The 27,420-nt window shown below is 43.5% G+C and overlaps 1 protein-coding gene across 10 annotated transcripts in view; it reads right to left on the reverse strand.

The window, feature by feature from the left end:
* arhgap32b (Rho GTPase activating protein 32b) overlaps positions 1-27,420 on the reverse strand; it is a 111,919-nt gene that overhangs the window by 39,421 nt on the left and 45,078 nt on the right. For 5 of the 10 annotated variants that reach the window (XM_031871604.1, XM_031871600.1, XM_031871602.1 and 2 more), the window contains 3 exons: positions 23,225-23,330; positions 18,412-18,506; positions 18,093-18,177 (listed from right to left, as the gene is read on the reverse strand). In XM_031871604.1, coding sequence (XP_031727464.1) covers positions 18,093-18,177; positions 18,412-18,506; positions 23,225-23,227 — 183 coding nt within the window. In that variant the 5' untranslated portion in view covers positions 23,228-23,330. Of the gene's footprint in view, positions 1-1,247; positions 1,353-18,092; positions 18,178-18,411; positions 18,507-18,662; positions 18,743-21,696; positions 21,859-22,992; positions 23,065-23,224; positions 23,331-27,420 lie in introns of those variants that run through there. The other 5 variants (XM_031871605.1, XM_031871606.1, XM_031871608.1 and 2 more) reach the window with 5 other exon arrangements.

Genomic DNA, 27,420 nt, shown 5'->3' on the forward strand with positions numbered 1-27,420 from the left:
CTTTAAATAGATTCATTGTTTTACCCGAGCCTACTTCTGATAAAATGTACACAGTATAGGTATGACCAGTACAGCTCCACTCTTCTGAGGGATTGTGCAGGAAGACACTTGTCATATTGTGACAATAAGATATGTTTAGACACAGACATATTTAGCCACCAGCCTCAAGTCCTAAACTGTCTACTGTACATCTGCTGGCAGAGCCTTGAGAAGTTAAAGAGGGCATTTACCGAATAAGCAAAGTGAGCTAGTGAGGAAGCATACGGTAGTCTTCTCCCAGCTGTACAACAAACAAACTATGTACTTAAAAACTATTAGTGCCTTTAGACACTAGATACAAAGACTAATGTCTGCTCTACATGACAGCTTCACTGTTTTAGAGAGTGCTTCTGCTTTTGGACAGAAGTTTATCTAAATTACAACTTGTGTTGCCATCCCGTGCACCCGAACAGAGTGGCCTGCCAGACAGGTTGTCCACCATTCTAGGCCTGCTTTCTGCACTGCATGCGGCCCACCACGTTGTGATTTGATTAAGATCCAACCTGCACTAGCACACATTGTCCCTATGGCCCCAGCAATAGCAAAGGAGGGGGTTACTACATACTCAAGAATGAGCTTCTCTGCATGGACCTGGTTCACAGTCAAACTATACAGCATTTTAATAATGGGAATACAATACAAATACCACAACAAAGATCATTGTGACAACTATTACTTTCTCCATGTCCTCAAGCTGTAGAATGTTATATTGGAAAAACTACACATGCACTGTGTGGTCTGTGATTTCCTCTTGTTTACACCGTAAAAGCAAGAGAAACCCATCTATAGAGACGTTACACTCTCCCCTACAACAAAGGTTCCTGCAGAAAGAAAAAGCTAAATCCCAACAGACACAAGCGAGTCCTGCAGGCACACAAGGACAAAGGGGAAGCATTGCTCTGACAACTGCAGAGCAGCAGCAGAAAAGAAAAATGACAGAAAAGAACCAAAGGGTACAGTCAAAAAGACAGAAAGACACTTCGTACTCACAGCAGTTCAAATCTGGGGTTTCACTCCTCTTAGTCCCTACACACTTTCCTTTCCCTTCATGCCGTCCAGTATCAAGTCTGCCCCTCGTTAATACTCCGACACCTGTCCCCGGTCTATTCCTCTGTGCAAGTGTGTGAGAGAATGCACATCCCGTTCTTGCAGAGTCTTGTTCCCCTCAGCGGGACGTAAATGTCAGCTCTCCACTTTCTTTCACTTACAGGGTAAGCTCTCCCAGTGTGGGACACAGAGATAGAGCAGTGCTGCTGCTGCTGGTGTTGTTGGATGGAGGAGGTGGTTATTTGGTGGATTCCTTTACGGGACCGCTTTCATCTCCTCCATTTTGCCCCCTCTCCCATCCCATCATCCTCGTCTTCTTTCTCTTGTTTACTTCCTTTCTCTGATGGCTCGGCACCCAGCAGAACTTTAACACCCAATTATATTAGCAGCAGGAAACAACGGAGGGAACTACCAGATCCCCCCCCACAAAACAAAAAGAAGAAAAGCTGTTTTCTTTCTTTTCTGTCTTGTCCTTCTGCCGGCCTCACGGTCTGCTCTGTCCCTCCGCCACATGCTATTCTCTCCCTGCTCCCTCCTCTCCCCCTGCCTGACATGCTGGCTCACCCCTCCCCCTTCTCTCCTCCTCTCCCCCCTCTCCGGTTGGTACGTTCCCAGGACAAAGAGCAGGGATGGAGGGAGCGAAAAGAAGCAGAGGAGAGGGCAGGAGGTAACGGGGGGGGGGGGGCATTTTCTTTCCTTCCACATGTGCAGTCCTCTCTGCTGTCCTTTTGCACAGTGGCATTTTGAAATCAGCAGTTCTTGCTAATTATTGGTCAAAGGACATCAATGCATTTCACCTCAAAGCACATTAAATTAAGTGTGTCAACACAATAACTGATGCTTTGCAAATGCAGCAAAACAATAAATAAGGGAAGCTGTTTCAACTTGGGGCGACCAAACCCTGCATTTAAAAACTCACACCACGGAGCGTGGTAGAGCGCAGTCTACCAAAGTACAAATAGAGTCGCCAAATATATAACCTGAACCTCCCCTCTGCTCTCAGATTGCAGCCAAATACCTCAAACAAACAAAAAAGGAAAGCAAAGTGGAGGTTTCATCAGCTGTGATGACTTCACATGTGCCACTCACACATGAGATGGATTAAAAAGTGCTACTGCTGGAGAGGAGAACGGAAATCCAAGTAAACAGCCGGCCTCAGTGAGGAGGACATGTGGGAGCCAAGAGAGGCCTCAAGGATACGGGGCTGCATGGAACCTCCCTCTGTGTGTGTGTGTGTTTCTCTGTGCAAGAAAAAGAGATCTAACACCAAACAAAGAAAAGATCAAAAACAAAAAGATAGTTCAATTAAACTTCAGGTTTAAACTCATTTACTCACTTTTATTGCTGCGACCTTCATTCCTAAAGTGACTTCTAAAAAGGTTCCTCTACAACACCTGCTGCCAAACATTTACAGCCAAAGTGTGGCAACCACAGTCACTATGGAGTTGAAATAGTCCCACTGTTCTGTGTTCAAGGTGAGCCGTTGCTCGGCTGGCTGGGATGTCTGGCCGGAGCATCGGTCTGCCTGATGAATATCAAATGATAATCCAATGATGACCCAGTTCATTCAGCTCTCCGCTCTGCGATGCCAGTGACAGGCTGGACTGGTTTATCACACATCACATGTGGGGAGGTCAGACAGTTTCCAGGAAATCTAGAGACAGTCAAAGTTCCAGTGTCCAATGCAAAAAGCTAAAAGCCTCATCAAATGATATTATTGCTTTATTAAAAAAAAAATGAAGATTAGACAGGAGAGATCACTGACTTTCAGTGCATTGAGGACGTCAATGGGATCTTTGAAATGTATTGCATTAGACATGGCAGCTATTAGCAACCCACGGGTAAGTTACTTGACATGGGGGGGGGGGGGGGGAAGAGTCTAAAACTTGAAAAAAAGACTAGAATCTTGTGGTGGTAAGCCTCCCCCCAACCAATCATGTTGCAGTTTATATCCATGTCTGTCCAAAATCTCATCACTTTAATCCTATTAAACATTTGTGTGAAATTGTCATAATTAGCATATGAATGTGTTTTGTGTTGTTACCTTTGACCACCAAAGTCTAATCAGTTCATCCTTGAAGAAAGACCCTCCAGGTGTTCCTGAGATACCGCGCTCACAAGCACGGGATGTATGAAAACATAAGGCCTTCTGCCACAGAGGACTACAACCATGCACTGCCTAACTTAGGCACAGCACTGTTTGAGTGAATGTGAACAATAGTATGCTGATGTGCTCATAGTTCCATTACTAACATGCTAATGATAAGTACGTACGTTTACCATGTTCCCTACCGCGATCAGTTTGCCGTGTTTAATCGTTTATTAATCAGCACAAAACACAAAGGTACAACATAGGCTGAATATCGGTTTGGCAGGTATTTTGTCATAAATCAACAGAAATTCAAACTTGAATCTGATGATGATGAATGAAAAGTCCGGGGGTCATAGGATTGATAACAATTGGTTCTGAGGGGAACATATATGTCCATTTGTGAAGCAAATTTGAACCATGAATGTCTGTACAAAAATTGCAAAAACATCAAATGGATCTTTTAGTTAGAAACACAGTGGTGGACCATCATACCTTGATTAGCCTCTGCTAGCATGGCTCATAAAAATAACTAGTAGACCAGTAATGACCTTTTTATATCTTCAATTTTCAGACATTTGTCAGCAGACAATGATGCAATATATTTTCCTACAAAACAATGTACAGACTCCTCTGACTAATGACCCACTAGAGGTGGGTGGTGCATCTGCCTGGATTCTCTCTATTCTGTGTTCCGAAGGCTTCTGGGCATCAACCTCTATAAAAACAAAACGACCAGCTGCCAGATCGTAAGCACGCATGCAAGATGATGCTACGGAAAGGGCATACACAGCACCGGAAAAAATGCAAATACAGCGAGGAAAAGCACCAAGCGGACAAAGCTTGTTCCAAAACGGGAAGGAATCCTGGGTCGTCTTTCACCCGCTGGCGAGCTCCCTAACCCACGCAGCCAAACAAATCCTACTCATTCCTCCTTTAAAAACACTTCTAAATAGCAGCAGTGCCCACGGCGTTCCTCTGCTCTCATTTCCCGTGAGTCTCCCCCGTCCTCTGCTGCAAATGTGACATAAGAGAGCTGGCTAGGCCAAAGAACCAGAGCCACGAGAACTTTTCAAACCAAAGGCTGACTGCTAGCCAGCAAACAGCTTTCTGACATTGTGCAACTTCTTCAGGGCTGGTGGATGAGATGACACCCCCCTTAGTTGGCCTCTGTATCACGGCAAAATGCTATTCCTCTTCCTCTATTCCTGCTGTAACTTTGATGTAAATTCTGTGCACGTCTTTCTAATCTAACCTATGACGGACAAACAGACCTCGATCCGTTAGTGAGACGATAGAACAACATCATCCTTGATGAGGGATGATTATGAAGAAGCGAGGGGATGGAAGTTTGCAGGAAACGGGAGAGTAATGTTACGATTATAAATAATGGCCTCTTTCCCATGATGCCATTTCCACACTGGGGTACTTCTGTCACACTGCAGAACCAGAGGGGTTTGGAGCGCAGGTCTGCCTATGGGGCTTCACTGCAGTACTTCCGAGCTAAAAGGAGGATGTGTGAGGGAGCTAACTCTAAAAATCATTACTAAAGCTATAAGGACTGAGAAGTGTGATGGGATTTAAACACAGAGGGCGATTTGCTGTGAGGGAATGAGATCGAGACTTGGAGCAGATCACAAAACTAATCCCATTATGAGAATGCTTTCTGTCGTGTAGATGCGCTCACAAAGACTTTACCGAGACACAGAAGTACAAGCTGAAGAGCCGTGACGGAACAAAGACTAACCCTCAGGTGAAAGGGCACCGAGCTCAACATGGATTTCCATCTTCATGCAGAGTGTATATCGTCCATATGTGCATCCTACTAATTTAGGCCTCTCTGGTAATGCAGTTATCTCACCCGCTGCAGGCGGTCGGCCCATTACAAACACAGTTACGTATGAGGCAAAAGGGCCTCTGTTCAAGGTGCCTCAACATTCTAGTTTTACAGAAAAACGACCGGAATGCAGAAACCGCTAAAAGCATCTCGATGTCAAGAGGATATTGCAACTTTGTCTTTTCTATCCCCTCTTTCATTTTCCGGAGGCCAGAAAAAGGGCGTAAGGCGTTCCCAACATGCTTGGAGTGAAGCAGTTACTCCAGCAGCAAGCTCAGCAGTTTGAAATGTTCCCACGTCCCAGGTATTCTTTGAACGTGCCTTTCCTTTTCCAAACAGTTTCCAATGAAGGCTTCTCAGAACAAACCATGTGGCGGGGTTACGTTAGCGGCCCCCACGGCCTAAATGCACTACCCACATTCAAACAACACCCTTCCCTCAAAGCTCATATGCAACCTGTAAAAGGGAGATGGGAGTCAGTGCTTTGACACGAGCCAAAAAATGTTGTCAAAATTGGAAAATATCAAAAATTCTACATAATATAACACATTTTGATACAGTAGACATTACTTTTTGTAAATGTTCACATGTAACTTGGGATTGAAAGTCGCACAGCCTAATGCTAGGCTAATCTCACTGCCCACTTCATTTATCTACAGTCCACTGGATTCAATTTGTCAATCTTCATCTCAAACTGCAGCGGCATCAGCTTTAGCTGATCAAGTGTCACATTCAATTTAAAGTATTGATGAAACATGCAAACGGTGTCATGACTAATTGAGCTGGTTTTCCACCCTGGAGTGGATTTTGTAACACTTCATCGTGTGCATTCTGGCTTTGAGGACAATCACATTTTCAACCCTTTCGACTTGTCCTCCAATAACGGCCATGAGAGAGAGACACAGAGAGGTTGTGTGTGTGTGCGCGCGGTCTGGCTGGTCTTTTGTTTCCTCTAACAAGGGCAGAATGAGTCCAACCGTTACATCATCCTCTGCTCACAAGGAGTGGAAAGAGGTCCTCTGAATGTGTGATAGAGGGGGTTTACAGGCCATGGCTTGGAGTTTGCCTTGTCAGACTAACATATGGTCCTGAACTATTCTACAGCTACAACTGATCCAATGTCGACCGTGAATATTTTCTGGACCCTGCCGTCGGCCGCCCCCTGTGCCTTTAAAGGGCAGCCTACCTCCTGGGTGTGCGCTGCCTTCAGTGTAGCGCTGCAGTTGATGGATTGGGTCCCGCTGGGGGGAGGGAGTTCAACTCCATGCATCCCTCTCTCGGCCCTTTGTGAGCGAAAGGAGTGACTGGGCAGCCGGAGCATATTGTGTCACGATGCTCAGCTAGCAGGGCGGATGCAGGCAGGCGAGTGATGGGAGGTATGGATCCCCCCCACCTTCCAGAGGGTTACCGTCACGTCACCGTCTGAAGGTGGAAGCAGCGGCGGAGTCACATGAGCCGTACAGCAGCACAGTGTGCTGGCCTAGAGGACGGGCCAAGGGGGGCGTCAATCTTCATCACACGCATGGCCGCATGCATACATGCTCTCCCGCACACTAAAACCACAGCCTCAGTAACTATTGTCGGGGGGGGGGGGGGGGGGGGGGGGGGGGGTCGGTCGGCACTCCTTCACAGCTGTTAAACTCAGACTGATTGCATTGATTATTGTCGGCCACCTTTCTACGTCTTTGTCTTTCTCAAGCACATATACGATTTGTCTCAGGCCGCTTATCACCACATTTATCATTAATTTGTCTGCATGGTAGTAAAATTGTACTATGTCAATTTCTTAGGCAAGGCAAGTTTATTTGTATAGCACATTTCAACAACAAGGCAGTGGTGGGCCATCAGAGCCTGCAAGGTCTTCTCTGCTGGCCTAAACAGAATCACAAAGTTATAGCTATTTTATAGTTTAATAATTTTTCTTAAATACACTACATGTATTATAATTTATAAAAATATTTTTCCCATTATCTTATTCTCTCAATGCACAGCTACTGTCTTCTTCAGTTGCTCTGCTTCCAGTGCAGCTTGTTTTAAGTAGAGCTTTTATCCAATCAGATTTCACCTCTGTGTCTCTAGGTAAGAACAGAGCCCGAGGCCTGCAGACTCACAAGTGAATCCATGTGCAGTTGAAGTGAATGGGGACAATATTGTTGATTGTCATAGTCTTTCACCAATCAGATCTTTAGTTTGACATGTTGGGCGTATTCTTTGACGTGTCAGAGCCTGCTAGCTGGCCTACAAGTACGTGATTGGTCAGTGGGCTAGCCTGACGTGTTGGGCGGGGACAATCTCAAAATCTGCACGGAAAAACACACGGATGTACTGAACAACTGCGAGATTAAACTCTTTGTTAACAAAGAAAGGAGGATGGACTTTGTCTTTAAATAGTGAACAGCAGCTCTGGTAAGTTAAATGCGTTTGTTTTTACATCTGCAGTAGCTTTAATATGCTTGTTTATATATTATTATTTGTACAACTTGTTTTTATGAAGATTTTTGTTTGGTTTAATATGTGATATGAACCATTGTTACGTCCAATGTTGCTCTGGGGACATATTTAGTCGGTGCCAGTGTTGGCGACTTTCTCGCTAAATCTGGCGACTTTCCAAACCCTCATGGCGACTTTTGTTGTCAAAAGCTACTAGTGACAAATCTAGCGACTTTTTCTGGTGTTTGGACTCTGACGTTAAAGCACGTACCCTTCTGCACTGTCGTGAACGAGCAGCGGGAGGTGCCGTGAGCCCCTCCACCGCCCCAAAGCACACACAGGCGGGTACTCTCACAGAAGCCTCGCGCATTAGTCTCAGCTGCAGTCAGACAAGAGAGGAGACACACTCTTGGCGTATTCTCTACAGTTAGTGGATCTATAGGTGTTGGCTTCATTTTTACACGAAACAATTAACCATAGCTGTGTTTCAGCTGCAGGACAGCAGTGAAGGCCCAGGCATAAAATGCACGGCCCGCCACTGCAACAAGGTAATTCAAAGTGCTTCACATAAAACCATTAAAAGCATCAAAACATAAGGCAAAAGAAAAGGACATTTAAAAACAATTAACAACATTCATTGAAACATTAAAAGCAGTCATTAAAACACCAATAAGCAGTGTAAGAAATAAAATACAGCAGTAAAATGCAGAAATGCAGAAATTGATTAATATCCTTGAATCTGGTTAGATTAAAGGCAGCAGCAAACAGAAAAGTCTTCAATGTTGATTTAAAGGAGCTGAGGGTCTCAGCAGACCTGCAGCTTTCTGGGACTTTGTTCCAGATATGTGGAGCAGAACAACTGAACGCTGCTTCTCCATGTTTAGTTCTGACTCTGGGAACAGAAAGTAGACTGGTCCCAGACGACCTAAGGGGTCGGGATGGTTCATAAGGTAGCAGCAGATCAGAGATGTGTTTTGGCCCTAAACCATTCAGTGCTTTATAAACCAACAGCAGGACTTTAAAGTCAATTATTTGTTGGGCAGGAAGCCAGTGCAAAGACCTCAGAACTGGAGGGATGTGATCCACTTTCTTGGTCTTAGTGAGGACTCGAGCTGCAGGTTTCTGACTGACTTTTTACAGAGACCTGTAAACACACCGTTACAGTAGTCCAGTCTACTGAAGATAAATGCATGGACAAGTTTTTCCAAATCCTGTAGAGACATAAGTCCTCTAATCCTTGATATATTCTTCAGGTGATAGTAGGCCGATTTTGTAATTGTCTTGATATGGCTGTTCAGGTTGAGGTCTGAATCCATAACTACACCTAGAGTTCTGGCTTGGTTTGTGGTTTTTAACATCAGTGATTGAAGCTGAGCGCTGACTTTCAATCGTTCGTCCTTGGTACCAAAAACAATTACTTCTGTTTTATCTTTGTTTAATTGAAGAACATTCTGGCACATCCAGTTGTTGATTTGTTCAATGCATTTACCCAGCCCTTGTATGGGATTATAGTACCCTGGTGATATAGTTAAGTAGATTTGATCTGTTTAACAGGTCAGTCAAAGAGATTATGGCCCCTTTCATCAGTGGAGGGAGAAATAAGGTGAAGATGGGTAACTCTCTACCATGGGTGAATGAGGAATGTAGAGTGCTCATGTCTGCTAGAGACAAACTGTTGAAACAGTCGCTGAAGACCGGCCTGGGTACCGACAGATTACAATTTACAACGAGCAGAAATAAAGTTACTCAGACGTTATGTAAGGCTAAAGCCAACTTTTTCCTGGAAATCATCGCAAATGCACAAGGTAACGGTAAAACTATCTGGCAAAACATTAACAAATTGGTTGGCCGTAAATGCAAACAGGACAAGGAACTAGAGCTCTCTATAAATAACTTTCTAGTGAGGGATCCCATCACTCTGGCTACTAGTCTAAACCACTTTTTTTTGCAGTCAGTGGATGAGATAGCCAAGCTTTTCTCCTCTCCTGAATGTAGCGAGAGCCCGGTCAACTCTATCCAACCTGTTTTCAAGATCACTGAAATAACTGACTCAGCGGTAGCCAAGCTCATTAGTGGCATGAGAAGCTCCAAAGCCAAGGATGTCTTTGGCTTTAACGCCAACTTCTTCAAAGAACATAGGGACTCCTTGGTCCAACCCGTAACTCATCTGGTTAACCTATCCCTTAAACATGCAGTGGTCCCCTCAGCCTGGAAGGTGGCGGTGGTAACCCCAATCTTCAAGTCTGGGAAAAAATCTGACATGTCTAACTACAGACCAATCTGCATCTTACCGATAATATCAAAAATAGCAGAGAAATGGGTTGCCCAACTTCTTGTAGAGCATCTAAACAAAGACCATCCCCTGTTGCATCCTATGCAGTTTGGTTTTCGTGCCCACCACTCGACTGAGACGGCCCTGTGTGTCCTTATTGAAAAGATCAAGGGTCTGTTGGACAAGAATGCATGTGTCGGTGCTATCTTTTTAGATCTCAAGAAAGCTTTCGACACTGTAGATCACCAAATCCTACTGACCAGGTTAACCCATTTCAACTTTTCCACCCATGCTCTGAACTGGTTCAAATCATACTTATCCAACAGGAAACAATCTGTTACTGTAGATGGTGTTAGGTCTCCCTGTCTTGAATGTCCTGTAGGTGTTCCTCAAGGATCGGTCCTTGGGCCGCTTTTATTTTCCCTGTTTATTAACACACTACCCAACTCCTGTCAGAATATACTTACACAGATGTACGCGGATGATGCTGTAATCTTTACATCAGCTAAAAACAACCAAGACGCTTTACGCATCCTCTCATCCGCTATGTCTGATGTCCAAGCTTGGCTCACTAAATCCTGCCTCCTGTTGAATACTAAAAAAATTGTATGTATGATTTTCTCCAAACGTGCCCAAAAAATAACACACTCGAATATATTTGTAAAGGGAACAGAGCTAGACTTAGTAACCGAGTTCAAGTACCTAGGGGTAACTCTAGACTCCACCCTGACCTTTAAGAGCCATGTCAAAAAGGTAGCGACTCACATCAAATTCAACCTCCTAAATTTCAGGCACATCAGAAACAGCTTGACAGAAAACGCAGCCAGGACATTCCTACATTCCATGATCGTCGCACATTTAGTGTACTGTCTGACCAGCTGGTCACTCACGTGCACAGCAACACTCAAACCCATAGAATCTCTGTATAAGAGAGCACTCAAAGTCTTTGACAAGAAACCGCGAACCTATCATCACTGCCACATCCTGAACAAACATAAGTTTTTAAGTTTTAACAACCTTATCAGCCTTAAAGAAGCCAGCATCATTTACAAAGTCCTAAATGGTCTGGCACCTCCTCCGCTGAACGAATACATCAAACAGAGACCTGTCTGTGGCCCTGCGACTAGAGTTACCAGAGCCTCCGACAGAGGCGACTGTGTCATCCCACACAGGCGCACCACCTTTGCTCAGACGGTTCTGTCTGTCAAAGGCGGCACCCTCTGGAACACTTTACCATCCTCCGTTAGGGAGTGCCCAAACTTCAGCACTTTTAAAAAGCACATGAAGGGATGGCTGTTGTCCACCCAAACTTGTGCACATAGATAGTTTAACCTGGGTTAGCAGTATTAGTGTCATGGATATGTGATGTACTAATGTTATATGAATGAATGAAACCTTAAATGTGCAAATTAATTAATGTCCTTATGTGCAATATATCTGGGTGCAATACGATGAATATGAAATGTCTTAATTACACTGATATTTTTTTCTAGTTTCTTTTATATATATATGCGATTCCTTTTTTATCCATTGTTAACTTTTTATTATCGAACTATTGTGTATTGTCAGCTACAGACTGTAATTGATTTTAGTTTGTTACTATTGCATTTTGGCATGACCTTTTCCTTTAGGACACTCAGCCTGTACATTCTGGCAGGGGGACAGACAATGGAAATCAGCCTTGCGGCTGTAATTGGGTGCATTTACATTTTAATTTAAAGTGTTCATCAATGTACATTGTCCCTCTCGAACAAATAAAAACTAAACTAAATTTGTGTGTCGTCTACATAATTATGATAACACACTTTGTTGTTTTCCATAGTCTGAGGTAGTGGAAGCATGTAGATGTTGAACAGAAGAGGCCCCAGTATTGAGCCTTGGGGAACACCACATGTCATTCTAGTCAGCACTGATGTGTAGACACAAAGTATTCTCTGTCCTTCAAGTAGGATTCAAACCAGTTAAGTGCTGTGCCAGAGAGTGGAGCGACATTGCGCAAGTGTCCCTTCTCGAAGGCCCGCCTATAAAGGCAAATCACTGTCAAAATCCGAGAGCGCAAATGAGAATCGCGCATGTGTGTAGGATTCAAACCAGTTAAGTGCTGTGCCAGAGAGTGGAGCGACATTGCGCAAGTGTCCCTTCTCGAAGGCCCGCCTATAAAGGCAAATCACTGTCAAAATCCGAGAGCGCAAATGAGAATCGCGCATGTGTGTAGAGGTCCCGCGTGTGCAAAATAAAGAGCCGCGCGCGTATTTTACTTTGAGAAGCGCTTTTACATTACTCCATGCAGAATATCTCTGCTCGCGCGAGCATAATTGCAGCCTGCGAGGAGAAAACAATGCTTTGAGCGCGACTACTATCACTGCTCTTCTGCTCGCGAGTCTTTTACCGCGCGTGGATCTCATTTGCACTCTCGGATTTTGACAGTGATTTGCCTTCATACCCACCCCCCTATAACGCAGACTGGCCAATCGTAGCATAGCATGGGCCAGCTCTGCTCCATGGACTCTCATTCAATCGTTAAAGATTTTTTGGTTTTGTGGATTTGGAGCTAATCATGGTTAAACGTTGAGTAAAATGTGTTCTCAGTGTGTTCTTTGTGTAAATATTTAGTAAAAGCACTAACAGTACAATATTACTGCAATATTCACATGGAGGTATATGATCACAAGCGATTTGGGATTTAATTTTCTGCTAACTATATTTAAGGTGGGCGCAGACAGACATTCCTCCTTCAGCAGATGAATGTGAAAACAAACACTGCACATTCATCTCTGCACAGTGAAGCCCAAACTCAGCGGAGTTCCCTTTTAACAATCTCTAAATATCTTCACACGCTGTTCATCACTGTAAACCAAACAGCAGTTGAAAACTGTGGCTCAGTTTTCGGACAGCACCAGCGTGCGTGGTTTCGAACTCTCCATTAATAGTAAAGTGTGTAAGAGCTTGAACCTCAGTGCGGTGTGTGTGCCACGAGACGGGACAAAATGCTAGGTTGTAGATAAACTGTATGGAAGAGCAGGACCGCCAGTAGTGTTGGAGTCAATAAAGCTGTTTTCCTGGTGTCTGACTGAGGACTGTATCACGTAGTGCTGGAGGCCATTGAACAGAGAGAGGCCATTACGTGGAGCAGAGGCCAGTGAGGTTGTCTGAAGGATAACAGTAGATAGTATTTATACTGAAAAACACTAAATGTTGAGAGGAAGGAGGTCTCAAGAAAGAGGCCACTTTATTAAATACACATACTTGTTAAAGCAAACAGCCACCTCCTGTCAACAGGACGCTGTGCTGCGTGTGGACAGGGTCAGCGAGTTCACTCACATTCTAATGTCTACCACTTTAACAGTGATATTGTTTAGTGAACTGGTTCCATCATATCATAAATACCTTCACCCTGGCAAATTTGATATAATATAGAGAATATGATCCAGCAAATAAACAACACAGGCACTAATAAAACATGCAGCCCAAAGAAAAACTAAAACAGCACAAACTAGGAATCCTTTTAAAGCCTTGTTGATAACTGTCTGTGTCCCATTATGGTCGGAATGAAGTGATGTGGCACAAATAATTCAGCCTCTCTAGTTATAATTGATGCCACAGCTATGGTCAATTATGTCGGAAAATGTGTCACAAAAAGTAATTTAGGTAAAACACAGAATGGAGACTAATGGACTGCAATGCTGTCACCTCCATCAACAGAAGACGGTGCATCCGAAGGGCTGCATGAGATCTGACAATTAAAGAGTTTTAGGATGACCAGCAGCTTGTCGTCTCCCACAGGCACATACATGAGCTTAATGGCTCTCACACTGTGCTGGTAGCCTGATGGAACAACTGTGTCTGACAGTTTAACAGTCTCTATCCACAGTGCAGGACGTGGAGAACAGAAACTACAGGCCCATCAGCTTTTGTCATATCGCCTTCATGCAAGAGGCCCCAAATCCTCCTGGCGGATTATACACTTGATATGGAAATGCACGGTTGCATAAGGGTTAGGCTGAGTGTGTCTCTAGTGTAAAGCAAGTAAGAAGGTATAAAGTTACATTCCAGCTGTATATTTTGGAGTAACTAAGGTACAGCCAACCTGGAGTTGTTGGTTCCTAAACTCTTTTCCAGAAGGCATCCGTCTCGCTGACACGTTAACAGCTCAAGGAAGGTATTCAGTATTACAAGACTGTTCGAAATCGTAATGCCTCCTACATACACAGTCAGTATATCTATATATATATATATATATATATACACACAGTATATATAGATATATAGCTATATAGATATACTGTATATTGACCAAATAGTGGGAATCTTAAATAGTTGCTTTCTCACCTGAAAACATAAACTTAATGAAGTGACCTATTAACAGCTTTAAGCGTGGCTCAAAATCTCGGTCTGAAGAGACACAATCCCTTGTGGAGCCGTTCAGCGTGTCCAGTAAGCACAAGCCACACACACAGAGAGATTTTTGGTAATCTACTATACATACGGGCATTTCTCGCGTACACAAAATCCACATACTGCAATTGGAAGTCACTTCATACTTAGTAATATGAATGATACATTAGTCTGCCTCTGTGAGGTTATAGTTAGGAACAGTAGTGCTTTGAGAAAAATGCTAACAAGTTCACGATAACAATGCTAACATGCTCACACTCATTAGCACCAAACACAAGACTGATGAGAATAGCATTAGTTTAGCAGGTTTTTGGTCACATTAGAATGTTTGACCTGGATGAACAGGGAGGGGATCACCAGTAGGCTTCAGCCTCTGGGAACCATGAAGATCTGTATAAAATGTCAGGGCAACCCATCCAATAGTTGTTGTAGATATTTCAGTCTGGACATGGGTGGTGGCCCAACTGACTCATCTTTATAAATGGGTATCTGCATATTAATACTGCATTTTAATGCAGAATCTGTTAGCAACGGGACAAGATTTTCATATTTACATCCAGTTTTCTACATTGTTTTTCACCATTGCGCCCTCTTCTTCTGTAACGGTAAAATGGTTTTCTGACTGGAGAATTGGCGCCACTTATGTGTTTATCTCCATGAACCAACTCTTTATAATCACATATCAGTAGTGGAGGGAAACCAGCATTCATTTTGCATTTCCTTTTGCAGATTTCCTTCAAATTTGCAATACATTGGGATGGAAAACATGGCTGAATAACTAAATATACAATTGAGGAATGAATCCACTTTGTGTCAGTGACGGCTGAATAAAAACAACCCCGTTTAGACAAAACAACTGGCCAATAGTGCCTGACATACCAGTGTCATAAGGAACAAAAACTGCCACGCAAGTGCTGCTCTGAATGCAGGCACCCTCCTCTTTGGCCTTCTCTGACTATGACATCCTAATGTTTCCACAACAAAACCTTGCCTGACTCAAACTCTCCTTTGGCGAGGCTTTTTATTATGGAAATGGAAGAATATGTCTCCAAGCAGATGGCCTAAAGCCAACCTGAGCCCGGCCTCGGTCCAGTATACTGCACAAACAACCTCAAGACATATTTCTAAACTTCACCGGGTGAACCTGAGAGACACCATTTTAAAGATAACTGCTGCAGCTATAACAGATGACAGTTGGCAGCGCTACACATAGTGTTTCAGGGGATGTGTCCATGCGACCACAGTGATGAATGGAAAAAGTTGATTCAAGGAAACTCTCTGAAAGCAAAGTTTAATAGTCTGTCTTGGGCCAAATAAAAGGAATACATTTGTGACTAATTCATAAAATAAGAAAAATATCTGTCTGAGGCTAGATTATACATAAAATATACTGATCAATACAGGGAACCAATAAAGAACAATTAATCCCTCAAACAAAGAAGACCCAAGAGAAGTAGCAGGAGCCGTGCCGCCGAATACTAAAACCATGGAGTGGCAAAACGAAAAGACAAGTGCTATGAGAAACCACAAAGGATAAGACCGCCGTGCTGCTCTGTATGCTCTGTAGTCAGAGAAGTATGACCAGCCAGCGCACACACACACACACACACACACATACACACACACACACACACACACACACACACCTGGGACAACAGAAGGATAACTGATCTACTGAGATCTGAGTCGTCTACGGAGCAGACGACTGCTTTTAGCCGAGGACTTCCATTATGCATGCGGTGAATGAATAGATGGTTTCTGTGGTGTAACCTGAGTCACGTCAACAAAGAACCTGCAGCTGAAGTAGACAGCAGGAAGCGTTTTAGCAAACTCTCTCCCTGGCCTCTGGACAGCAGTGTGTAATTATAAAGGCAGCAGACTGCTGACCCCTGCTGGTCTCTCAACATCATGACAAAGCTGCACTCTTTACGATGAGGTGCCAAAACTGCTTAATTTAGTGTAAAGGAGTGAGAGCTTCAGCTGATTTAAAACCGCAATACAATTCCATCTTTACACCCTCGATGCAAATAGAGCATAGTCAACAGATCCTACATTTCCCATAATACAACTCAGTCGTGTATTTCATCAGACCCACCCAAATGCCTTCTTTTATATCCCACACCATCGGGGTTGAAACGCAAACTTGCTGTAAAACTATTTGAGGTCTCACTCCCAAGCGGGAGTAGAACCCAGAGATATTTCCAAAGACATCGTCATTTCAAACTTTAGAGAGCCACAGAAGACGTTACACAGCTGTCTCCACAGGCTGGATGGTTCTACTTGTGATACAACAAATCAAACTTCCTGAGTGAAATCAGTGGAGTGTGCCTTTAATTGTACTAATACCGGCACAGCCTCGACAGAATCTACTGTCTGAACTAGAAACAACTTTTAGCAACTTTTTAAGATGTTCAAATTGCTTTCATCCGAGTTCCGTCTAAATAAAGAGCCACATCTGACAGTCCGAACCACGGTTTAGGTTTTTGTTACATGGTATACATTTGATCCGGTTAGTTTTGGTTTCACATTGCAATTATTCAAGTGCACTAACGAACTATTATGCCGTACCTGTACGTCTCTACACTTAAAACGGATTGGTTTGTAGACGGACGTGCGTCTGACTTCGGACCAAATGATTGGGTCTTCTCCGCTGTCAACGTGCTACCGCGGCTCATTTTGATTTGTTGATTTGTTTTTCCTATACCGGCTCTGAGCATGTTATAACTTCCTGTAATTGGTCCAGAAGTCCAAACTGTCCAAAAAAAGAAATCAAAAAATGTTCACACTAAAGACAATCGTAACTGTGGTTCAGTTTGATCCGGGCCGAGACCACCGAGGTTCGGCTGTTTGCAACATGCAAAAAGGATCTGTGAGAAAACTGCACCAACGAGCTGTGCAAAGTGCTGTGTGAATAAGAACAAGTCAGATGGGCGGGATCCTTTTCAGACTTTTATCACACTGACTGATAGGCTGCATGAATGCTGTCTCCTGAAAGTAATTAACAGAATGAGTCCTAGAACCAGAAATGAGTCAGCAGTTTTGCACTTCCGCATCTCTCCATCTGGTTTTCAATGGCTTTTTGGTTGAATGCCTGAAATAAAGTCTGTGGTTAACACAAGCTGAAGAGATTTTAACGTTGTGTTCTACGACGTTAAATGCTTCAGTAGACACCCCTCGGTTGCTAATAAGTGGCTAAATAAGATGATACGCTTCAAAAGTCATAAAAGTGGGGTTCAGTTGTGAATATTATCTTGCTGAAAGAAACTTGTAAGTATCATAAACATTAATTTGTCACAGAACTTTTTTTCTGCAACAATCCAAAATCATTCAGTGATTTTTGTCGAGGGAACCAGTGCGATGCCAACGTCATCCCTGCATCACTATCATCCTGCATTGCACTGATCTTCTTCCTAGTCATGCTGTCATCAGTATGTCCCCTGTACTATTGCCTTTATTTTGTATTTTCTGTTTTTGTTTTATATTCAAATGATGTTAGGGTTATGTATTGTCAGCATAGTGTCAAAGTGTTCTGTACTTTGAATGCAACTTTAACATTAATATGAATCATAAGAGGCTATATCAGCTACTTGTCTGATTCGCGGGTAGACGCGTAGTAGTAACGGGTAACCAATCTTACACACAGAACCCTCAGTCAGCTGAGGTGTGTTGAGCTGGAATGAATGAGGTCATGCTGGAGAGCCCATTGGGCATTCAGGAAGATGTCAAACAAATGCAAGTCATCAACCATATGGAGGGCGAAAAAGTGATGGAGCCTGCTTGACTGTACGTCAGGTTCAAAGCTTCGTCTACACCGTGAGTGGCATCCACGGTGCTGTCAATTATTTCATACAGCCAGCTTCCACCAAAATGTTGAAGCCGGTGAAGCAAACCCATCGAGAGCAATCCGTCCATCATCAGACATGTGATGACACTTTCCAGTACTGTGCTGACGTAACTACGGAAAAAATAGTCAAGGTCTTTACCTGAATTGTACCAAAGTCCACGTTTTCGTAGTGGAAGTGAGCGCACTCTGCCAGTTTTGGGAAGTGGCCCTTGGTGAAGCAAAGTCTGCAAACATGACACACACACACACAGTTTGGTTGGCACTCCGTCCTCAGCTCATGATAACACCTCAGAAGTGTGTGTATGACTAGTATTGCAGTGCAAACAGAGAAAAGGAGGAAGGCACAGAAATAGACGAGAAACACAGCCAGCTGAGAGCGATGCACGGAGGGGATGGGGATGGGGAGATGTGAGAGAGGCGGAGGAGACAGGCAGAGGTATATGTGTGTGTTGGCTTACTTCTTGACATTCTTGACCTTCATGCTGGCCGTGCTGCTGCTGCACAAGCGCATGAGGGGCTCCGCCCTCAGCTCAGGAATCTCTGCACTCCTCGCCTAAAACACAAAGACACAAGAACATCAGCGGTCCAGCTGGAGCACACAAATATGAAACATCTCTGCTGTTTGTCGTGGTGATGGACAAAGCTCCGTAGAAACATTCAAACAGCTGACAGACTGTAAACTTGAAGTGATGTTGGTGGAAAGCCTCACGAAGATGAAATGTCTTTCCTGGTTGTTTGTAGGCGAGAGGGCTGGTGAGCTGGATGGTGAAGTGGTACGCTACAGTTTACCTGATTTAAATCAACAACAACCTTATTCAGAACAATTCAGCAAGTGAACAAAGGAAATTCATAGCAAAGAAATATACAAATGTAATAATCGAGAGGTAGAGTGAAGCGCCGGGTTGCCTGGGTCAAGTGGTGAATCATTAAAGCTGCTTGACTTTTCATTTATTATGAGAGTTCTGTAGCCAAAGCCAGAGTGCATCCCACCATTAATATTAAATGATATTAAAAGCTGTGATGTTTGATGAGCTGACCTAAATATTGATTACTTGAAGACACAAAGAGATCAAAAAAATGTTCTAATCCTGTACACCTGCGTCAATTGTTCACTTGTATTTTGATATTTGAGAGGTTTTACATTAAATCCGTGTCTTTTTTCTTCCTTTAAAATCTTTTTTGATGGTACGCTGTCCCTTGACTGGTCGTACTTTCCTTGCGGACTATTTTGTAACGTGAACACTGTACTTCTACTGTTTATCAATTACCTCTGCCCAAAGAACTAAATAACTGCCTGCGTGACAACTTCGTTGTAAAACCGTTAATAATAATCCTTGAAAGTCAAGGATCTCCAACTGGACTTGCTGAATTGTAAATCATTTGTACACTAACCACATCCCCCTCCGACGCCCGTCCGGTGACGGAGGTGTAGGTACAACTCCGTAGACAACTTTTGGTAGATCAAATTAAAAACAGCTTGGAATTATGCCTCACCCGCATATTCACTGGGTCACATCGAAGAAGCCGAACACGCTCCAATCTCTGAACCCATTGGATATGGGTCTGAAGACGCTAACGGCGGTGCTTCTGGGGATGCGGTGTAGCCGGTAGGTATCCGGATAACAGATATCCGTGCACAGGTCGTTGTTTACGCTCCGATTAGCAACTCGAGACGCAAGAATGGAGTTGAGAGACGACACAAGTAGCCAGTTTACACTCAGTTAACAGTTGATTTCTTAGCTAATAAACGGGTTCGGCGGGTTCCCAGATTGCCTTTCTGCCAGTGAATTCTGCCTCTTTTGCCATCCACGTGGGCCGTTTACCTGCATGCAGCCAAAGTCCGCTCAAACGTGACTGTTCAATACTACTCGGACTACAGACCTGCTCGTATGTTTCAGTGTTTGGCCACAACATGTACTCCACACAAGGAGCTAACCAACAGTCAGTAATGTATTCCATGACAAGGCACACATTTTTTTCATTTAGCTTAAATTACAGTAAAAATCAAATGCAGTTGTGGTCAACTAAACATTAACTTAACAGAGCCTGTGGAATGTATTTTGGAGCAGGCAGATTTTATCAGTGGATAAAGTAATTTTCATGTCAGTAATCTGACAGCAGGTTGTTGGAGGACAACTGGGAGACAAAACAAGGTAAGGTAGTAAGGAAAGGATTGATTCACAAACAGATCTGGCGCTGGTCAGTGTGAATATGATCAAGTCGAGATGGATAATGTAAAAAGGAAACAAGATGGAGCAGAGCTGGGAAAGTTTCCTGGATTCAGCTCGTGACTCCACAGCCAGACGGTCGGTGACAGTAAAGGTGGTAAGCAAATGAGGTCGTGGAAAGTCTCCACCAAGTCTAACTGAGGAGTTAACTGGACAAAGCTGTCAGAGGCCCTGAGAGGACAGCTGGTTAGACACGGCAGCCACTTTAATTGCATAGACACAGTAGAGCTGCAACAATTAGTGAACCGATTAGTCCGTCGACAGAAAAATCACTATTTTGTTAATCGTTTCAGAAAACATTCAAACACTCTCTGGTTCCAGATTCTCATATGCGTGGATTTGATGCGTGTTAGAGCTGACCTCGACAAAAGACATCTTTAGTGGACAAACACTCCTACGATGTTGTCGATTAGTTGATTTAATCGACAGTTCTGTCGTCTCTCCACAAAGAATCACATAAAATCATGTGTTTACCAGAGATGTGCTCATATGTTTCTTGGAAATAAGTCATTCAGCATTGAACAACGTAGTCGTATAGGGGGCAGTCCTATTTATGTGTATTGGACAGCTGGCGAGGCAAAACAAGACATTTGAAAACATCCCCTTGGTCTCTGGTAGACTGTGTTGCAGGGTTGGGCAACTTGACGAATAATATTGAGTATCAGCGATTGCTGATGGATTTAGAGATGCTGATTGTTGGAATAGTGGAAAAACTAACCAAGACGGTTTTGGTGACTTTTATTTTGTTTCTGTCAAGTTTGAATGAAGTGTGTTTCACGATCAGTTAATGAAGCAACTACGCTCGTCTTGACTTCTTGAAGGTGAATATGTGAGAGAATATTTCCTCTCTCAACATTTGGTGAGTTTATTAGACTAAAGAAAGCTCAGAGCCGGTGGAATGCAGTGGGCTCACCACTCATCATCTCCCAGCATTTTTCACTCATTTATGACACTTTAATTGATTAATCCAAAAAATAATCAGCATATTCAGTGTTGATGAAAGTAACAGCCCTAATATATAAAGCTTTACAAGCTCAAACTGCCACAGCTTCACAACTATATGAAGTATTCAGCTCGAGCTACATCAATGCTTTCTACCAGTAAAATGTGACTGCGTGTGAACGCGTGTGACCAAACACAGCCACAGGCATATTCCTTGACTGTGTGACTCAGATGTTTTAAATCAATGTGAAAGCTTTGAACTTGTTCACGCCTATTCCTAGTCCCCGATCTCAGCGCTCTGTGTAAAGGCAAATCTATAATCACTGAAAAGGATTCTACTGTTCCCTTTATCGCTGCGTCGCAGGGATTTGGGAGTGTTTTGTTGCTCTGCAGTCCACACAGAACAGATCTGTCCCACACAGTGCAACAGGGCGTCGGTGTGACAGCTTACACTAAGTTGCTCGGCGCTTCTCATCACCTCCTCGAACCACGGGAGACATGCATAATGCAAGCCGCTCCGGCACAGAGTCCCTCTGCTATCAAATATTGAACAAAGAATATCAAAAGCCCCACCTCCTGTGATCAATATTCATCAGCCTGGCGAGATTGTTGTTGTTTCTCTCTCTCTGGGTTGCCCGAACGAAGTGAGCACTCGCGATAGGGCTCCAACCACACGCCCACCATGGGTGGCTCGTTACCATGGAGACGGCCTCATTTGTCAACGCGCTGCCGATGCTGAAGAAGCGAGACCCGAACCAAAGATGGGATGGAAGGAAATAATGAATGACGCCGTCTGGTGAATGGAATGCAGCCTTCGGAGAGACGGGCTGAAATAAACGGATGACACGGGAGCACGCAGAAGAGGTAGAAATCTAGAGCAATGAAAGGAGTGGGGAAGCTATAGGGCCTGATTTATTTACCAGTGTGTGATAGTGGAGGAGACACAGCTTGGCTGGAGGACAGATACACAACTAATCAATCCACCGGGTTGGAAACGAATGCCGATAAGAAGCAGCTGTACGGGTGAATGCAAATGTCCGAGTCAGTCAGACCGGACATTAAACAGACTTTTACCCTGCCAGCCCCCTGCTACAAAGTCTGTCGAATGTCCAACTGAGTTGTGTCGATTTGATGACTTTTCTATCTTGCAGCTGGTGCAAAACCGCAAGAATGTAAATGTTCTGGGGGTGAAGGAGACGGGTCATTCACACGACGACGTCTGCTATAGTCATAGGTCGGCTGCCAGTCACATATTTCCAGATCACGATTACACACGTAGGCCGCATAACAGTTTTACGTCGGCACACAGCGGCTCAGAAGGCAACAGCACAGCCACACACACACACACACACACACACACACACACACACACACACACACTTGTCGTCAGTATGGAAGTTCTTCGTTGTGAGAGAATTTGCCACAACTGCAAGTCTAAAATCCGCCATGTTTAAATGTCATCTTGTAAAGGAAAAAAAATGTTTTGGGCGAGAAACCTGAATAAACATGGATGAAGATGTTTTTACAGCAATATAAAAAAAGATATTAAAGAGGGAATTATGATCTGTTTATCTTCCCAACACTAGCTCTAAGCAGCTTATAATAAATAATTAAAACTAGTTACACCAAGACTTTCTTTAATCAAATCAAACATTTGTTTCCAAATCATTTGAATTGTGTGTTTTTATACAAATAACCAATACAGATGAGAATTGTTGACAGTTTACACCGGGCACCTTGCTGTAAATTAAAAATCGTAATCGGTCAAGAAATCGGTGCATCTCTAACGAAGACGCCAACGAAAACGTCTTAACGGGAGAGACGGCGAGATTTGGGAACTTCCATCGGTGATGTCTTATTGTGTGCTACCTGTGTTAAAGAGCAGCTCCCGACAATGTCCGGACCAGATTCTCTGGACAAGTTCATACGTATGAGCTTTAGCTGACCCGGGGGAAGAGCAGGACATTGATGAGCATACGCGGCAAGAAAATGTTTCTTATTCCGATGAATGCACTGTATGTATTCAAAACAGCGACTGTTCCACGTGTACAAATGTTTGTGTGTATGTAAAAGACAGACTGTGTGTGTGTGTGTGTCTCACCATGGCACTGATGGTCTCCTCCCAGTCAGGTCTCTCTCTGGGATGGATGTTAGCCAGTTCAGGCACAATATCGTCGTCCTCCAGGTGACGTCCAGGCCTCAGGCCCCTACAGCCAAAACACACACATGAATCTGCTGAGTATTTCACCGATTATTCTGTTAAACGTTCAGTCTAGAACGTGTCAAAAACGGGGAAGAATTGACCACCATTTCCCAGAACCCATAGCGACGTTTTGAAATTGCTTGTTTTGTCCAAACGACTGCCCAAAACTCAGGAGATATGAATTGCTTCATAAAGAATGACTTGAACAAATGATCGATTATCAAAGTAGTAAAAGATTGAATTTCTTTCAATCGACCTACTTAGATTGACGCCTGAGCAAGTTGGATGTGTTTTTTAGCCAGTGAAATGGAGCCGTGATGAATAGTCAATGGACAGGAAGTTATCTTGGCTTTTTTTTCAAGCTTCCTTATTTCCAACTTCTCAAATGAGAGGATTTGCTGCTTTTCTCAGAGTTATTACTGTGAATGGAATATCTAAGGGATTCAGACTGCAGGTCAGATGAAATAAGAAATCTGAAGACATCCCGTTGGGGCTTCAGGAAGCTGCGTAAGTGTATTCATCACTATTGTTTGGACACCTTTTAGACGAAATAATGAAGCGATTACCAATGGAAACGATGGTCAGTTGCAGCCTGTGTGAGTCCGCCATTCTGCCTGATGGTCTCACCACCTTTTTTGGAGTTTAACATAAGAGTTGTAGATTCTGCGAGGGGGCATGTGTAGCGTATCCGGAGGAGCACAATGTGGTCAGCATGCAGAGACCCAACAAAGGAAATGAAACCGGACAGAACTGAGATAGATCTGATGAAGGTATAATTGAATTAGCATTGCCTTCATAGAACAACTTGAAGTGGACGAGATGTCTCTCTATGCAGACATCTCATCGACTTCAAAGAGGCTGAGAGGAGCGGAGAACGGGGATGGAAATGAAACAGATTTGCATAGTAGCAGTTTCCCAAATTTGACTCGTGACAAACGCGCACACACACACACACACACACACACACACACAATATTGAGGATGATTTTGAACCATCATCCTGAATGCAGTCGTGACGCTACATCTGCATGAGTCCAATAAAGTTGAGTAGACAAACAGGTATTTGAAAAAGAGGAACGAAGCGACTGCAGCAGCTGCAAGAAGACGGCGTCTATTGAACTCTGAAACAATGTCTCTGCGTTGACATGATTGGACTTAAGGGCCGGGGACTCTGAGTCAAGATGTGGGGAAGTTTAGTAATAAGCAATTCTCTGTACTCCCTCTTACTCGACTGCTCACTGATCTTACTTCATCACTTAGTCATATTATGACACTTTTCTCAGCTCAACAATTGAGTGTAATACTGTATCCAGTCGGGGTAGGGACCATCAAAACCTCTAGTCGATACCGTGCGTCCCAGCAGACTAATCTATGGTTCTGTGCCTGTCCAAATGAGCTTTTGTGCCATATTAAATATGTATTGTTAAATAATGAAAACTGAATTGCTTTCTGATACGACCAAAAGGGCTGATCTGAAGCCTCCGGAGGCTGCATCACACATGTGCTAGTAGCCGGGCCCAGGCGAATAAAGGGGTGTGTAACGCCCAGAGACATAAGCCTCAAAACGCCCCCGTTTAGGGGGAGAGCACCCGCACATGTACATCTACACTCACTCACACGCACACACAGAGGGCCGAGGATACGCTGAGCACAGAGAGAGGCCTGTAAGAGTTGTCCAGCGGAGGATGAAAACAGCACTCGTGGTGTCACCGGGACACGTTTTGTTGGAGATGACGTGTGAAGGGGAAAGCTCTAAATGTGAGACTGAGGAAATGTGCAGCTTATGACCACAATATGAGGGGGGAATGATAAAATACCATTATTGTTATAATTACCGATTGCAAAAGACAGACACTAAGCTTTTGCCAAATTAATCCTCAATTATAGAATAACAGTAAACACAATAATAAAGTCAAAGCCCATTAAAAGGTAACATACTGCTCACAAATACCATGCCATCATTCTTAGTATTGTAGTCCTGCCCACTGCACCAAATCTTGAACAAGGTACTGAACACACTCTCACTCACTCACTCACTCACACACACACACACACACACTCCCAATGGACCTTGTTAAAGCCAGTGAGGCTGAAAAAGATCACTGAGATTCTCTAGAAATGGAGCAGAAAGTCACCGTTTTGGGACACATAACGTCATTAACATCACCTTGATTAGAAATGACTCGACGGGAAGTCAGTGAGAAAATGAGTGAGAGCAAAGGAAGTACTACAACAGGAATGTACTGGGAGATACACATTCATCAATATTCTAAAACAAAAGGGAAATAATCTGTTCACTCTTTAGCTGATACTCCAATCAAAGTATCAAACACATGTCCCCTGTAGTCTTCAACCCAGATTCATCTACATGAATATCATTATCACGATATTCATCATTAACATGATGCAAAGCATCAGTTTCCTTTTCTTTGTCCAATCCTGGACGATAAGGATTAGCACTTACCAGTGGAAGCATAGGAGAATGGTAGTGATGGGTAGAAAGATGCTCAACACCAAATTCAGAGCATATCAAGTGCCTCCAAATGGCTCTCAACATGGCGATTGCAGAGTCGATGGTTAGCAGCTAAGGGTGCCAACAGTGCTAACAGGGCAAATAACAGCAACAGTGCAGAGAGAGTTAACACCTCCGCAACATCGTTCATCGGCTCAGCATCACCCGTGTGGAGAGCTGTTGAGAGACAATTCAAATGCTCTAATCTCGTACTTAAGTACAGACCGACTTACATGTGAATGAAAATGTGAAATATCGCAAAAAAGTTCACTTAGGTGGAAAATGATCGATAACAACAAAATTGAAACGAAAATGAAAAGCTACAGTGTTAAGCAATGTAGAATCAATGTCTAGTGCTAAGTAATGAGAAACAACTTGTGACCCTAATGACATGCATTAAGCACCACCAACCAGGGAAGGCTTGAGAAGTAATGAGGCCGTGTGAGGCACTTTCAGACGCCAGAGATAAAGGCCAAATCTCTGCACTGGCCAAGAAGCACCTTCTCCTTTCAGAAATGCGGTGCATTCCCTGCATTCCTCGATGAGGAGGCATGTAAGGAGAAAGGAACGGCTCCTTCCAGCATCTGCTCCAAATACTCAACAACCTGGCTGACAGAAAACCTTGCTGTAACTTTGTGTTCAGCAGCACTCTGGCCTGCTGTCCGCCTTACCCTCTCCCCTTCTACAAATCTATATAAGACAAACAACTGAGGGCGGACGCAGACTTTCTAAGCTCCGAGCCTGCTGAGTCAAATGCTTCTCTCTCCAACTCTGGAAGAAACAAGATAGAGAACCTTCCATTTAAAACAATTCTCCAAACATTTCCAACCTCTCAATTTTGGTGAATAAAAGCAAAATGAAAGCCATGAAACTCTCCCCTTATTTATTCTCAGACATCACTTGCTTGTGTCTCTGCTATTAGGGTGCTACGCCACTGAATGCCTGACTCAACATACGCTCACAACCTTAAACGGAAATCATGTGGGTTTTATGTAGCAATATTTCATCAGCGTTGCCGCAGCCGGTGAGGCACAAGATGTCTCACTCACATAGAACCAACAGGTTTGACGGTGGGCGAGAGATAAAGGCTAAAAAGCTGAAATACCACAGTCACCGGAGCAACTTGATCACTCTCAAAAGGAAAATGCTACACCAAAGCACTTTAGACAGAGCCAGACTAGCTGCTTCTCCATGCTTCCAGTCTTTATGCAATGCTAAATTACCTGTCTGCTCGTTGTAGCTTCATATGTCGTAGACAGTTATGGGGGTGGTATTGATTTTCACGTCCAACTCTGAGCAAGACAGCGAATAAGTGTATTTTAGGTACTTTTCATGAGGTACTTGTTTGCTATACTCTTTCGAATGGTTGGTCTCTTGGGAGATATATACATATATATATACATATACATATATATATATACACACATATACATATATACACACACATACATATATATATATATACATACACACACATACATATATATATATATACATACACACATATACATATATATATATACATACACACATATACATACACACACACATACACACACACATATACATATACACATATATA

Source organism: Anarrhichthys ocellatus, unplaced genomic scaffold, assembly GCF_004355925.1.
Source record: "Anarrhichthys ocellatus isolate YVR2014 unplaced genomic scaffold, GSC_Weel_1.0 scaffold59, whole genome shotgun sequence".
Classification (NCBI taxonomy): Eukaryota; Metazoa; Chordata; class Actinopteri; order Perciformes; family Anarhichadidae; genus Anarrhichthys; species Anarrhichthys ocellatus.